The following is a 14,150-nucleotide window of genomic DNA, read 5'->3' on the forward strand; positions in this document are numbered from 1 at the left end:
GTTTTGTCATTTTTTTCACAATTGTTTTCCTCCTGTCCCAGAGTACTACCCCAACTGTGAGGTTGTGTTCATGGGAATGGCGAACATCCACTCCATCCGCAAGAGTTTCCAGTCTCTGCGTTTCCTCTGCACTCAAATGCCTGATCCAGCCAAGTATGTTTTTGTATGCCTCCAGCAGTGCCTCTCCAGTCATAACTCTACAACCCTGCAGGCTAAAACTATTCAACTCAAAGCTCCCAAGCTTTTCCGTAGTAACTGGAGATAACTAGTAATCACAGCTGTGTTTTGGCCTTGGCCATACATCTGTGCCTGATTTAGAAAGCCTGGCCCAACCCCAAGCAGAGGATCTCTTTCCATCTGCAATCCCAAACCCGACGCTACAATGATTTGTAATTGAATTGTGCTGGCTTAAGAGTACATTGTTGAGTGTGGTTAGTGGTTAATCAAGACACAAAAACAGACTTCAAAAAATCCTCCTCACTCTGGATCCCAGCCCAACATGTTTATTTGGGTCATACAGTGTGTACACATTTATATTTTTGGACTTCTTTATTTGACTATTACTTGGGGCTTCAGCACAGACTTTGTTGTGTTTTTTCTAAAAACAGCACATTATACCAATTTATAATTATTAAGGATCTTGACCTAGTTTTTATGAGAGTACAAAGCATGGCTGCTGACAGACTTGTAAATGTTAACATTCGAAAGTCAAAATTCTATCAAAGACTTGTCTGTCTTGGTTACAGACGCTCCAGATTTATAGACAATAAAAATCACACAGTACTTAGAATAACAACCCAGATAAGATAAGTAAAATATTTACTCATAACTGATGTAGGTCTGAGTGTATGCATCTATCCCACTGGTCATAAAATGTTTTAAAGTATTACGCAACCATTAACCACACAGTAAATTGCAGAACTTTACAGAAACACACGGAATTTAAAGCTGCATTATTCATTTTAGCCACTATGAGGCAGAAAAACACCCAAACAACACAACTGCCCCCATATCTCCAGCTTGTGCAGATATTGTAACTGTATTGGCAATCAGTTGCCAGCTTTAATATCCAGCTGATAGGTACACTGTCATTCGCTTGGGGTAGTGCAGCTGACAAAAATGTCAAATATCTGTTCTTTTTAGCTCTGTTTTGATCTCAGGAGTTGATGGACAGCATCTCTGTAGCATTTTATCTGTTAGCTGTTAACTTTACGTCTTTATTGTTCGATTTTGCATAGGTGATGTGCACTTGGTTTAGCAGAGCATGCTTACTTGAAGTGTTTTGTTGTAGCCACTATTTTTTAAACACAGTGTACAGTTTGAAATCAATGCAGATGTATAAAAAGGGTTGCATGATCAGCTTATTGATAACTGAGTAACTTCACAGGATTTTTACCCTTTGTGTTCCCTTAAGTTGCTAATCCTTTGATCAGCGCTATGATATGTGGGTGCTCCATGCTGGTCCTCATACAATGTGTATCATCACTTTGTGTTTGACATGTATAAAGTCCTCTGATGTTTTTGTTCTATTGCTACTGCTGTTTGCAGCTGGCTTTCTGCACTGGAGAGCACCAAGTGGCTTCAGCATCTGTCCTTGTTGCTGAAGGCGGCTCTGTTGGTGGTCAACGCTGTGGACCGGGACCACAGGCCCGTTCTAGTGCACTGCTCTGACGGCTGGGACCGCACACCTCAGATTGTTGCTTTATCCAAGCTGCTGCTGGACCCTTACTATCGCACTATTGAGGTACAGAACAGATTTTTTGGGGGGGTTTTGTGAAAATTTTTGCCTGAAAACATTCCAGTGCAGCGATAATATAAGGATTTGATTGAATCTGGGATCTTTAAAAAAATGATACCAAAGCTGAATGTTTTATTGAAAAAAACTCTAAAGGGTTAAAATGTCTTTTTGCAGGGCTTCCAAGTTTTGGTGGAAACAGAATGGCTTGACTTCGGCCATAAGTTTGCTGACCGCTGTGGCCACGGGGAAAACTCAGAAGATCTAAATGAGCGTTGTCCTGTCTTCCTGCAGTGGCTGGACTGTGTTCACCAGCTGCAGAGGCAATTCCCATGCTCTTTTGAGTTTAATGAGGCCTTCCTGGTACGTACAGGTTGAAGCGTGATTTTGCACACATCCTTAAAGTAGGCCCTTCAGAAGGTTTTCATGTACGAAAGTGTGAAGGACACACCTCTCATTTAAGTGTATTCACATTCAGTTTTCAGTTTTGAAACCTTATTGGTGTGTTGAGAAGTCAAATAAGGAAACTTCTTTTTGTCTCTGCTCTTATACCTGAAACTTGTATACAAGCCTGTACATGTTAGAGTGTGTGTGTGTGTGTTTTCACAGGTAAAACTGGTGCAGCACACCTACTCCTGTCTGTTTGGCACCTTCCTATGTAACAGTGGTAAGGAGAGAGAGGATCGCCATGTTCAGGAGAGGACCTGCTCAGTCTGGTCACTGCTCAGACCAGCCAACCGCACACTGAGGAACATGTTGTACTCCTCCCACTCCGAGACCGTATGTCTATCATGCCTCTTTAGTCATTTAGGAAGCGGAGCACTGCTAGTTGTAGTTGTTCAGATTTTAAATGCCTGAACTTCAAAGCAGTTAGCCGAACAAAACAGTTTCTAAAGCATGAGTTAAATTTGTTTTGGTTTTGGTTTTGTTTTAACAAAGTTGAATAAAATCAAGCAAGACTAAGCATTGAAAGAAGTTAACTAAACATTTTTTTCCAACCTAAAATCATGGATTCTAGCTTCCTTAGGCCTGAATTACTTCATATTCCAGACAGCATGTCCTCAGTTGCATTATAGGGAGGACAAGCCAAAGAAAAGAATATTTCACAAGGTTTCTTTAGATTTATTGCTAATTGTTAAAATCTACAACTTGATTTGAAGGTCCTTTTCACACCCTTCTGTGAACTGCATTTTTGTGGTTACTGTTGGTTTGTGTTTGCATTTTTTTCTAACATAAATATTCTCTTAGCTTAAGAGAAAAACTGGGTATTGTCATATCTTACTCAAAGTACCCTTTAGCGATTTGTTCTAGTTTTATTTTATTTTTTAAATTTACACTTTACAGATTTGCTTCCAGGGAATTTTGTTGATACTGTTTGCAATTTTCCCATCTTTGATCGCATCTAGGGTTAAACTTGCAGCTCTTGTTGCAGGTACTGCACCCAGTGTGTCATGTGCGGAACCTGATGCTGTGGACAGCGGTTTATCTGCCCAGTTCCTCCCCTACAACTCCTTCCGATGACTCCTGTGCCCCCTACCCTGTGCCCGGCGCCAATCCGGAAGATGCGCCCCTGGGCAGGTGAGCCTGGCGCGCTGGCACTCGACCCCCCTCTCTTCCTCCCTCATGTAAGATAAACACAGGTCAAGACTCCCACAGCCAGAGGGGTTCGGCCTTTCAACTCCACAGCTTTGACACTTTGCTCTGCTCATGCCTTCACACTCACAGATTGTCGTTTTTATGCTCTGCTTATCTTGAGTCTCATCACAGTCATAACATCATGAGGGAGCAACAGGAAGTTAATGTAGACATAGTTTATGATGTCTAGCTCTGAGTTAAAGAGACAAACTCTGAATGCTTCTCTTTCATTATGTTTGTGCTGTGTTTTTCTTGTTTTGATGAAGCTGACAGGATTGATTTGTGAACTAAACATTTTATAATTATGTGTACAGCTTCAAAGTCAATCACAGGGTGACAAACATGCTGAGTCATTGTTGAGTGATGAAACGCTGTTTCTGTGCGTAATTGTTCTCTCGTTTCCTCTGCAGACGTACGAAGACTCGCTCTTTCGACAACTTGCCCAGTGCATGTGAGCTGGGAAGCTCGCTGGCTCCCAACCGCCGCTCCAGTGACCCGAGCCTCAATGAGAAGTGGCAGGACCACCGACGCTCACTGGAGCTCAACATGGCAGTGGGTCCTGAGGGAGGGGGGAACCAGGATCAGGAGGCGCGGCCTAATGGAGTCGGGCCTTATCCAGATGAACCGGACTCTGAACTGGATGACAGCCCGCAGTCCCAGGGTTCACAGGCTGGAGTCACACAGGAAGCTTCTATGAACCCTGCAGGAGAGGAAGCAGAAGAGGCGGAGCTCTCTGTGGCGGTGGGTGTGGCCGAGGGTCAAATGGAGAACATTCTTCAGGAAGCCACGAAGGAAGAGGCAGGAGCCGATGTTCAGAGAGAGGGAACTGCTACTTTCTCTCATGTTGTCTCTACTGGTGGCACAGAGGTGGAGATGGAAGCAAAAGTTGAAGAGGAGCATCAGTTGGCAGAGGCTAATAGGACCGAGATCCAGAGAGAAATATTTACGAATGGTCACAATCCAGAAAATGGTGTGATAGAAAATGAGGACGATGGTGACTCACCCACTCTGCCCACACAGAAGGAAGAGGAACTGGATCAACAGGCAGTTGAGGAGACTCAGACATCAGAAGATGTAGTGAAGCAGAATGTAGAGAACTCTTCTGTACAAGAGGAGCTTGCACATGGACCCAGTGAGTCCAGCTCAGGTGAGCCAGAGCAGTCTGCAGCCCATAGAACTATAACTAATGGCTTTGTGGACAGGTCACCTGAAGAGCCAGGCATGGATGAGGAGAACTGTCCGGACTCTGAATCTGACCATGGTGTGTCTGAGCCGGTGGAGCAGGTGGATAAGAGGGCCTCCCTGATGGAGAGCTCCACAGAGACTTTAACTGAAGAAGCCTGCAGCAGGCTGGAGCTTCCATCACAGCCGCCTGTTTGTCTGAACCGGCAGCCCTGCAGTGACAGCAGGAGCCAGGTGCCGTGCTCCAGAAAAGAGAAAGGGCTGGATACAGGTGAACACAGCTTTATCAGAACTTTAAATGGGGCCTGCAAGCGACCCCCTGTCAGTGCCTTTCAGTGTCCAAGTGCTGACCTTAGCAGGGATGGACTTTGTAATGGTGAAAGCACAGATGGGGATCCCTGTGGAGGACCTCACTGGGCCAAAGGGAATGGGGAGCGGGCCCCTCTGAGTCGACAGGTATCCCTAGCAAGCTGCAACTCTCTGATTCTCCACCCGCGGGGCAGCTGCTCTCAGCACCGGTGGTGCCACGCCCTGCATGGCCGTGTAGCCATCAGCCCGGAGCAGCCGTCCCGTAGCCATTTGGATGACGACGGACTGACCCTTCACACAGATGCCATCCAGCAAAGGCTGAGGCAGATTGAGGCCGGACACCAGATGGAGGTGGAGACTCTGAAGAAGCAGGTGCAGGAACTGTGGAGCCGCCTGGAGAATCAACAGCATGCCGGCTCTCACAGAATCAATGGAGACATAGGAGACGAAGTGGTAAGATACTAAAAGTCTGACCATCATGCTTACTGAACCTCTGATCTGCTTCCTACTGAGATGTTATTAGTAACAGTAACATCTTGGCCTGATGGCCTCAGCGACATTTGCTGGTTACAATGCAGTGTTTCCCCTGGGTTGAAATGGCTGTGAGGTGGTGGGGTCACTTTCAGCTGAAAGTTGTTGACTGGGGTGGGGGGTGGGGGGGAGAATAATTATATATACTATCGGGCCGTCTCCGCCGCAGCCGCGCACCCCCTCGCAGACGGTCTCATCGGTCCGGCGGGTTTTGCACTGCACTTTTTTTTTTTTTTTTTGCCGCAGACCAGTGAGGCGGCAATGTCGGCAGAATTTTAATGAGACGGTGGCCTGTTATATGGGAGGGGAAACACTGCAATGAGCTTGATTTTGATCATCTTTGTCTTCCTCCATGCAGACCTCAATGACAGACTCTGAGTTCAACCAAGACCCAAACTGTTTGTCGCGGTGCAGCACAGAGCTCTTTTCTGAGGCCAGCTGGGAGCAGGTGGACAAGCAGGACACTGAGGTGAGTAGAAACACTGACCTGAATATACACTGCTCAGAAAAATTAAAGGAACACTTTGAAAATACATCATATTTCAATACGGGGAAAAAACAAACTGGATATTTACATTGATATGGACTGGATAATGTGTTAGGAATGAAAAGTGCCACATTGTTTGATGGGAATGAAAATTATCAACCCCCCAGGAGGGCTAAATTCAAGACACCTCAAAATCAAAGTGAAAAACTGATGTGGCAGGCCGGTCCATCTTGCTGAAATTCCTTGGCAGCAACTCAAAATGGTTTTCAGTAGTTTGTATGGCCTCCATACGGGACAAGCTCTGAATGAGACGACAGATGGTGTCCTGGGGTATCTCCTCCCAGAACTGGACCAGGGCATCGCTTAGCTCCTGGACAGTCTTAGGAGTAACCTGATGGTGTCGGATGGAACAAAACATAATTTTCCAAATGTGTTCTATTGGATTCAGGTCAGGTGAACATGGGGGCCAGCTAATGGTATCAGTTCCTTCATCCTCCAGGAGCTGCATGAGTTCTCTAACCACATAAGGCCGGGCATTGTCATGCACCAGAAGGAATCCAGGACCACTGCACCAATGTAGGGTCTGACAGTGGGTCAAAGGATTTCATCCTGATACCTAATGGCAGTCAGAATGCCATTGTCCACCCTGTAGAGGTCTGTGCGTCCCTCCATGGATATGCCTCCTCACACCATCACTGACCCACCACCAAACCGATCATGCTGAACGATGTTACAGGCAGCATAACGTTCTCCACGGCTTCTCCAGACCCTTTCGTGCCTGTCATGTGCTCAGGGTGAACCTGCTCTCATCTGTGAGAAGCACAGGGCACCAGTGGTGGACCTGCCAATTCCTGTGTTCTATGGCAAATGCCAGCCGAGCTCCACGGTGCCAGTCAGTGAGCACAGCGGGCACTAGAGGACGCTGGGCCCTCAGACCACTCTCATTACATCTCTTTCTGATTGTTTGATCAGAGACATTCACACCAGTGGTCTGCTGGAGGTCATTTTGTAGAACTATTGCAGTGCTCATCCTGTTCCTCCTTGCACAAAGGAGCAGATACCTGTCCTGCTGATGGGTTGAGGACCTTCTACAGTCCTGTCCAGCTCTCTTAGACTAACTGCCTGTCTCCTGGAATCTCCTCCATGCTGTTGAGAATGTGCTGGGAGACACAGCAAACCTTCTGGCAATGGCACGCATTGATGTGCAATCCTGGAGGAGTTGGACTGTCTGTGGAACCTCTGTAGGGTCCAGGTATCGCCTCATGCTACCAGAAGTGACACTTACCCTAGCCAAATGCAAAACTAGTGAAAAACAGTCAGAAAAGATTAGGAAGGAAAAAATGTCAGTGGCCTTCACCTGTAAACTCATTCCTGTTTTGGGGATTGTCTCATTGTTACCCCTCTAGTGCATCTGTTGTTAATTTTATGAACACCAAAGCAGCTGAAACTGACTAAAAATCCCCTCAGTTACTAACTTGACCAGATCAGTATCCCACATGTTTCACTGATTTGATACAATACTTAGATTAAAAAGTGTGCCTTTAATTTTTTTGAGCAGTGTATTTTCCATGGATGGAGGGAACAAAGTTTTCAAAGCAGGCATGGTACTTGTTATTAATTTGTATTTCTGCCATTACAGAAATGGCAGATGATGTTTGTCGGTCTGTGGATGAGAGCTGTAAACTGACTGGTCTGTATGTTGCAGGTCACCCGCTGGTACCCCGATCATTTGGCAGCCCAGTGTTACGGCTGTGAGAGCAGGTTCTGGCTCGCCACCAGGAAGCATCACTGCAGGCATGTACTAAGCTTTGTCAAGCTGCAGAATCTCAAACTGTCACTCACTATCAAACACTCCTGTCTGTCTTGTTGACGTGTTTTATCTGTTAAAACATGCTCCACTTCGGTTCTGAATGAACTTCTTGTATTCTTGTGCTTAGAGTGAGCTGAGGGGGCTTTCGGGTCACACTTATCATTAGGATGATTCTCAGATTCATCTCATGGGGACCACTGATGATGGTATTTACGTTCTCTATGCATACAATACTCTGCTCATCAACTGAGTTTCCTAAGGCTTTCATTTTTTAAAGCTTTCCCTGGCTTCCACCTGAGATAGTCTCATTCCCAGTTATTATAAATAGTTTGCTCTAAAATTGATTTCAATGTATTGTCCAGCCTGCAGTATGTCACATATTTGAAAAGGAGTATCTCTGACAAGAAAATATGTTGAATATGATCTGATCCCAATGTATTCTGACTATTCTTTGGTGTGTCATAGCAGTGCTCACCAATGTCCAGTATTAGGTTACATTAGAGGCATTTTAGTCATAAGTGTGAACTCTGCCTTCCTGTTCTCGCTCAGTACTGCACTTGTATGAGGTAGAGGGACATGCAAGAGAAAAACTTTAAAAAAAAAAAAACATGGTCCAAACTAATCTAACCAAGAGCCCTTGGATGCAGACAATATGTGGATATTCACAGTTGACAGGAAATTGTTTGTTCTCAGTGGAATTTGACCTTTGTGTTGCGTTTTGTAGTTATTTGTTGTTTGTTCTCTTAGATTTGAATTAAAGTCACATGACTCTCTTTAAAGTTTTATGCAATAGTTTTAATCGGGTTTGCAGTTAGGACAGATTTTTATAATTTGCTATAGTAAAATTAATTCAGCAAGTTTGAACAAATTCACCAGCTCTTTTCAATATTTTATATAAAGCTTCAATCTAAGTTAGTTATGAAACATTTTATTAAACTATGTGAATAGATTATACCTGACTGGATGACCCTGTGAGCTGCTGATAAGAGTTGGTGACACTTTGCATTCTAACTGTATTCTCTGTTTTCAAAATCAAAAATGTATGAGTTACTATGTTATAGGGCTATAACAACGAATCGATAAAATCGATAATAATTGATTATTAAAAGTGTTGGCAACGAATTTCATTAGTCGCACGATTCATGCGTCACTCGCCATGTCATGGAGCCGTCTACTTCACCTGCAGAGCAAGTTGAACAGAGCAAGGTGGATGTAGAGCAGAGGAGGTATTTTCAAAGGAAGAGGAAATTCAACAAATGAAACATGGCCAGCACAGAGAAAAATGTGTGGGAGCATTTCACGCTTCACAAAACAAAGACATGCTGCGTGTCCACTACATGCGAATGCACGCATCTGAAAACCGCACTGATGACGGATGGTCACGAGCGGGCCACTACGTGGTCACGTGACCGCGCTTTCAGCTTGACGGTCCGGTAGATGAGTCTGATAAACACAGCGGCGCAGAGGCAAACTTTCTCTATTTTTTCGAAAACACTTCAGGGAAAAGTATTTCTAAAGCATTTGAGGCGAGAAATAATCTGTGCAGCAGCTGAACCTGTCCTAGATTTAGTTCACCGACTGCTAGTTTAGATGTTTAAGGACAGTAGAAGTCGAGTCTACTTTATGCAAATGAGCTGCAGGTGGAAACGCACTGCAACCGGACCATCATGCCACATGCGATGTGTCGCATCTAGTGGACACACACCTTAAGTCACTGCATTGTCCTACATTTGTTCCGTTTTAAAGTGAGGAAATGTAATATCAGTCTCTCTGGTAGCTTGTCTGATGCTAGGGTTTGCTTATTAACTGATTAATGACAGAGATAGGGCGTGTGTGACTGTGAGCGATACTTTTTTTTTCACTTTCATCAGCTTAAGCAGGGTTTGAATATGCATTACAAATAAACGTAACTTGCACACTACAGTCCCTGACAAAAGTCTTGTCGCATAAGGATATATTAACCTTAAATGGCATATAACTTTATTTCTGATCAATCAGTTCTCACCAAAAATGGTTCATTTTAATGTCAAGGGCTTTCACATTAATAACTGGGTGCAAATTGAACCCGTCATAAAGTGTCCTGATGTTCACGTCTTGGTAAAGCCCATGACATCTGTTTTTGCAAGGACAAAAATCTTGTCATGTCTTTAAATGATTCAACCAATCACAGATTAGAAGTTCACCTGTGACAAATACTGTAACTGACACATTCCCAGGTGTGTATAAAAAACCCAAGACACAAGACCTTCATATGAAGCCCAACCTGACCCCGACAGCATGCCAAAGATCCAACCACAGCCCAAAGTGCTGATCACCAAGACCCTGAACACCAAGTCTGCTGCTGAGGTGGCAGACAGCTTTAATGTATCCAAATGTCAAGTAGAGAGGATAAGAAAAAGATCTGAAGAAACTGGTGACGTTTATGACAAGCCCAGGTCAGGCAGACACCTGTTAGAGAAGAGCATTTGTTGCTTCGACAGTCCAGGGCCAGCCCTTTTTCGACTGCAACAGAGTTACACGTGAACTGGTCGCCAGAAATCCCTGTATCTACAAGAACAGTTTGTCAAATTCTCTCACGCGGTGTTCTCCATAGTCAAATTAGTGCATAGAAACTAGCATTAAACAGAAGACAACAAAAAATTGTGTTGCATTTGTCAAGGTCCACAGCTTGCAGGAAGGATGGACAATGAAAAGTGGCAGAAGGTTGATTTTTCTGATGAATCATCCATTGAACTGCATCCCAATCAACGCAAATCCCGCAGAAGCCGCACTGACCCAAGATTCACCAAGAAAACAGTCAAGTTTGGTGAAAGAAAAATCATGGTTTGGGGTTACATCCGGTATGGGGTGTACAAGAGCTCTGCAGAGTGGATGGAAACATCAACAGCCTGAAGTATCAAGAAATTCTTGCTGCCCATTTTACATCCCAATCTATAAAAGAGGGCAAATTCTGCAGCAGAATGGCGTTCCTCCTCATACTTCAGCCTCCACATCAAAGTTCTTGAAAGCAAAGAAGGTCCAGGAGCTCCAGGATTGGCCAGCTCAGTCACCAGACATGAACATTATTGAGCATGTCTGGGGTAAAATGAAGGAGAGGGCTTGGAAGATGAAACTGAAGAATCTTGATGCACTCTGGGAGCCCTGCAAGACTGTTTTCTTTGCCATTTAAGATGACTTTATCGATAAGTTATTTGAGTCATTGATGAGATGTATGGATGCAGTCCTCCAAGCTCTGGAAGTCATACACAATATTAATTCTTTTTTGCAAGATGCCATGACTTAATGTTCTGATGTTTTTATAGCATATTTTTGTATTCAGAATAAAGTATATGTATAATTTCAACATTATTTTTGGATGCGACAAGGGTACTACGTAAGATAATTTTATTATTTGCACTCGTTATATAGGGCACCACCTTGCTTATGCAAGGAAATTAATTAATTTAGGCAGAATTTCAAAGAAATTCCTATTGAAAATAAATTTGATCAGTCTTATATCTTAAAGGCTAGAATTCTTGGTTAAATTGACCCACAGTTCTCACAATGAAACGCGCAAGACTGTGAATTGGTCTAAAATTGAAAACATTTATTTACTATTCTGTTGAAATAATTACAAGTGAAGTCTCTATTCAGTGGAATGTGATGTGTGTGTGTGTGTGTGTGTGTGAGTTCAGATTAGCATATTAAGACAGGATTATGGTGAAGGAGAAGCCAGATAGCTAACCTGACTAAATAGATGGTAATTTGGACTAAAAAAAATGATTTGTAAAAGAATAAATGGAGCGGCGGAATCAAGTAATCAAGTTATTAGTAATCAACCCAGAAAACTGGAGGAAGCTCAGCTGGTCTTACGGTAGCAGAACCATCTGTCAGAATCTCATTCTGGCTGGGACTTGGGCCGGTGACGTCTTTACAACGCCTCTGGACTTTGCTGGTTCCGGAGTGTCGTATCGTCGTTATGGCAACGCATTGATGTCCTGCTGTGTGAGCTCTCGGTTCAGTGCACGGATCTCTGGACCAGCAGATCTCCGGGGTTCTGTCAGCTGAGGGAACTGGGGTCCGTTTGAGGGGAAAGTCACTTGATTAAAAATGATGCCTCTCAGGCTTTAGCCAAGTAAAAGAAAAGGAAGCTTGATGGAAAGCCACTAAATTGAGAAGAATAAATGCTGGTTCTTAATTGGTTCTCTGTCAAAAATCACGGATAAAAACTTGGCTTGAAAGTGAGCAAAGATGTCTACTTTAATGTTACAAAAATTAAGGATAAATAGTTAACAAACTTAAAAAAAACAGAAATTCAGAAGATAGAAAAAAACGCGTCTTAGATAAGGAAAAGTGGGAGATGCTTTGGCTGTGAAGCATCCCAGAGACAGAGGAAGAAGAGCCCAGAGGTGGGGGCTGTGTGGGTCTTTATCTCAGGCCAGGGGCTATAGGCGGAGAACAGAACTTTTCGGTGCGAATTCTGCCTAGTAACATGACTCTCTTTGTTTCGCAGAGAGGAGACAGAGAGGAGAGACGGTCCAAAACGGATTAAAAATTTGTGATATTAAAATGAGTAAACGATCTATCTCTCACCATAATCCAGTTATCAAAGGTGGAACACATATTGGATATTATGTGAATTGTTTAATTCATAACTATATGTTTATGTTTTGGATATTAAAAATATATGTCACAGTGAAAATATGATAACATGTCATGCATATGGTAATAGATAACACAATTTTCACCAGTTTCAACCTGGATAGGAGGAATAAAAGAAGTGATTAGATTAAAGATCACAAATCAATAAATCCACTTCTATAAGACATAGACGTGTGATTTTTGGATATGTTAGAGATGAAGTACTTTCAGTAACTTTGGTAACCCTGAAAGAGCATAAATAAATCTCAGAAATATGAATTTTGAAGATGTTCTTGTTCCTTAAAGAAAGTGTCTCTCTCTCTCTCTGTGCTCCAGCAGGTCGTAAAAGTTTATAGCTCCGGAGACAGGCGGGGAGATCTCCTCGGAGGGTGGGGGAAGGTTTGGTTAGAGCAAGTATAAGGTTGATCCAACAAAGCATTTACAGCATAAAGTGATAGTTATTGTTTATCAGAAAGGTTCTTCCAAGGTGTTTAATGTTCAGCAGGGGACTCCATCCTTCTGCAGAAGGTCCCTATGTCTTTTCCTGCAAATGAAAACACAAAGAACCATATGTCCCAATTTTCCTCTAGAAATGGGGGTTGGTTGGTCAGTGCTGGAGAGGAGAGAGTGCTTATCTGAGTTTGTCATCCCCCATGGCATTCCAAAGGCTTCGGCTGTATGCCTACACAAGACTTTTGTCCAAGCAAAATCTGACCTTTCTGTCCTAATTAAATGATAAAACTCAATGAATGATACAAAATTTTTTTTGGCATAATAATATAATCTAGAGGGCTTTGTCATTCATATGAGCCATTTCTGATTCAAATCGATCAACTACAAGTCCAGTTATTTGTTGTTCCTACAACTTACGAGAAGCGACAAGACTTTTGTCAGGGCCTGTATGGTGGTAATAATTTGAAGATTAAGCCTCAAGTTTTAATTTTCTGACATCTGAGTGAAGACATTGGTCTGTGTTGGAGCGAGGCAGGATGAATTACATTCATAGGCCTCTTGATGAAGAAGATATCATATACACCACAGCAAGCAGCTGTCTGACTGAGAACATCCTCAACATGAATGTCACTGACGTGAGGCCTCTGTCAATGGTTGAAGACGAAGGCTTCACTACAATGATCTTATTTGTTCTGTCATTCCAAATCTTCTATTTCTGAGTAAAGAGACGGAAATTAAAAATGTTCTTTTCATCCGATTCATCGAAAAAAAATAATCGCCTGATTAATCGATTATTAACATAATTGTTAGTTGCAGCCCTATTATGTTAAGCTTTTATGTTTGGAGTCAAAATGTTCAGGAATTTAAATCGACAAAAGTAATGAATGGCTGAAATGACTTCAGAACATCAGCAAGCAACATATAGTTCTAAATCTGAATACTTCAGCTTGTATTGGGTTAGAAGTGTCTCCCTCTGGCTGTGGTGATCTCTGGCCTCCACTGTTTTTGTTCTTTGGCCTCCAGAATTCAGAAGGTATTCTGAAAAACAGTTAGCAAACGATCCAATCATTTGCTGTTACTTAGTAACACACACAGCAGCTTTAGAAGCTAGGTTCCTGGACAGTGATTCAACAGCAGGTCCTGCACTCATGGAGTTAGTGGTGCTAATAATCAGGCTGGCATTAACTGTGTGCTGCACTGCAGTTTTAAAAGTACAGTTTGTACTCAGCAATACAGTATCTGTTTTAAACTTATTTAAAGTCAGGTTTAATTTAACGTGCACATGTATTTTTTCAAACCCTTACCACCACTTGATGGATTCTTCAATATATCCAAATTTGATAGACAATGCTGAATAAAACCTTAGAAAAGCTGAAGAACTGTTTAAA

General features: G+C 43.0%; 1 protein-coding gene across 2 annotated transcripts in view; it reads left to right on the forward strand.

Moving 5' to 3' along the window:
• The window catches only part of mtmr3 (myotubularin related protein 3), a 38,355-nt gene that overhangs the window by 16,447 nt on the left and 7,758 nt on the right, over window positions 1-14,150 (forward strand). For both annotated transcript variants that reach the window (XM_022201706.2, XM_022201707.2), the window contains exons 12-19: window positions 42-153; window positions 1,549-1,744; window positions 1,913-2,098; window positions 2,345-2,515; window positions 3,168-3,313; window positions 3,781-5,314; window positions 5,751-5,861; window positions 7,585-7,673. In XM_022201706.2, coding sequence (XP_022057398.1) covers window positions 42-153; window positions 1,549-1,744; window positions 1,913-2,098; window positions 2,345-2,515; window positions 3,168-3,313; window positions 3,781-5,314; window positions 5,751-5,861; window positions 7,585-7,673 — 2,545 coding nt within the window. The remainder of the gene's footprint in view (window positions 1-41; window positions 154-1,548; window positions 1,745-1,912; window positions 2,099-2,344; window positions 2,516-3,167; window positions 3,314-3,780; window positions 5,315-5,750; window positions 5,862-7,584; window positions 7,674-14,150) is intronic.

This window comes from Acanthochromis polyacanthus, chromosome 7 (assembly GCF_021347895.1).
Source record: "Acanthochromis polyacanthus isolate Apoly-LR-REF ecotype Palm Island chromosome 7, KAUST_Apoly_ChrSc, whole genome shotgun sequence".
Classification (NCBI taxonomy): domain Eukaryota; kingdom Metazoa; phylum Chordata; class Actinopteri; family Pomacentridae; genus Acanthochromis; species Acanthochromis polyacanthus.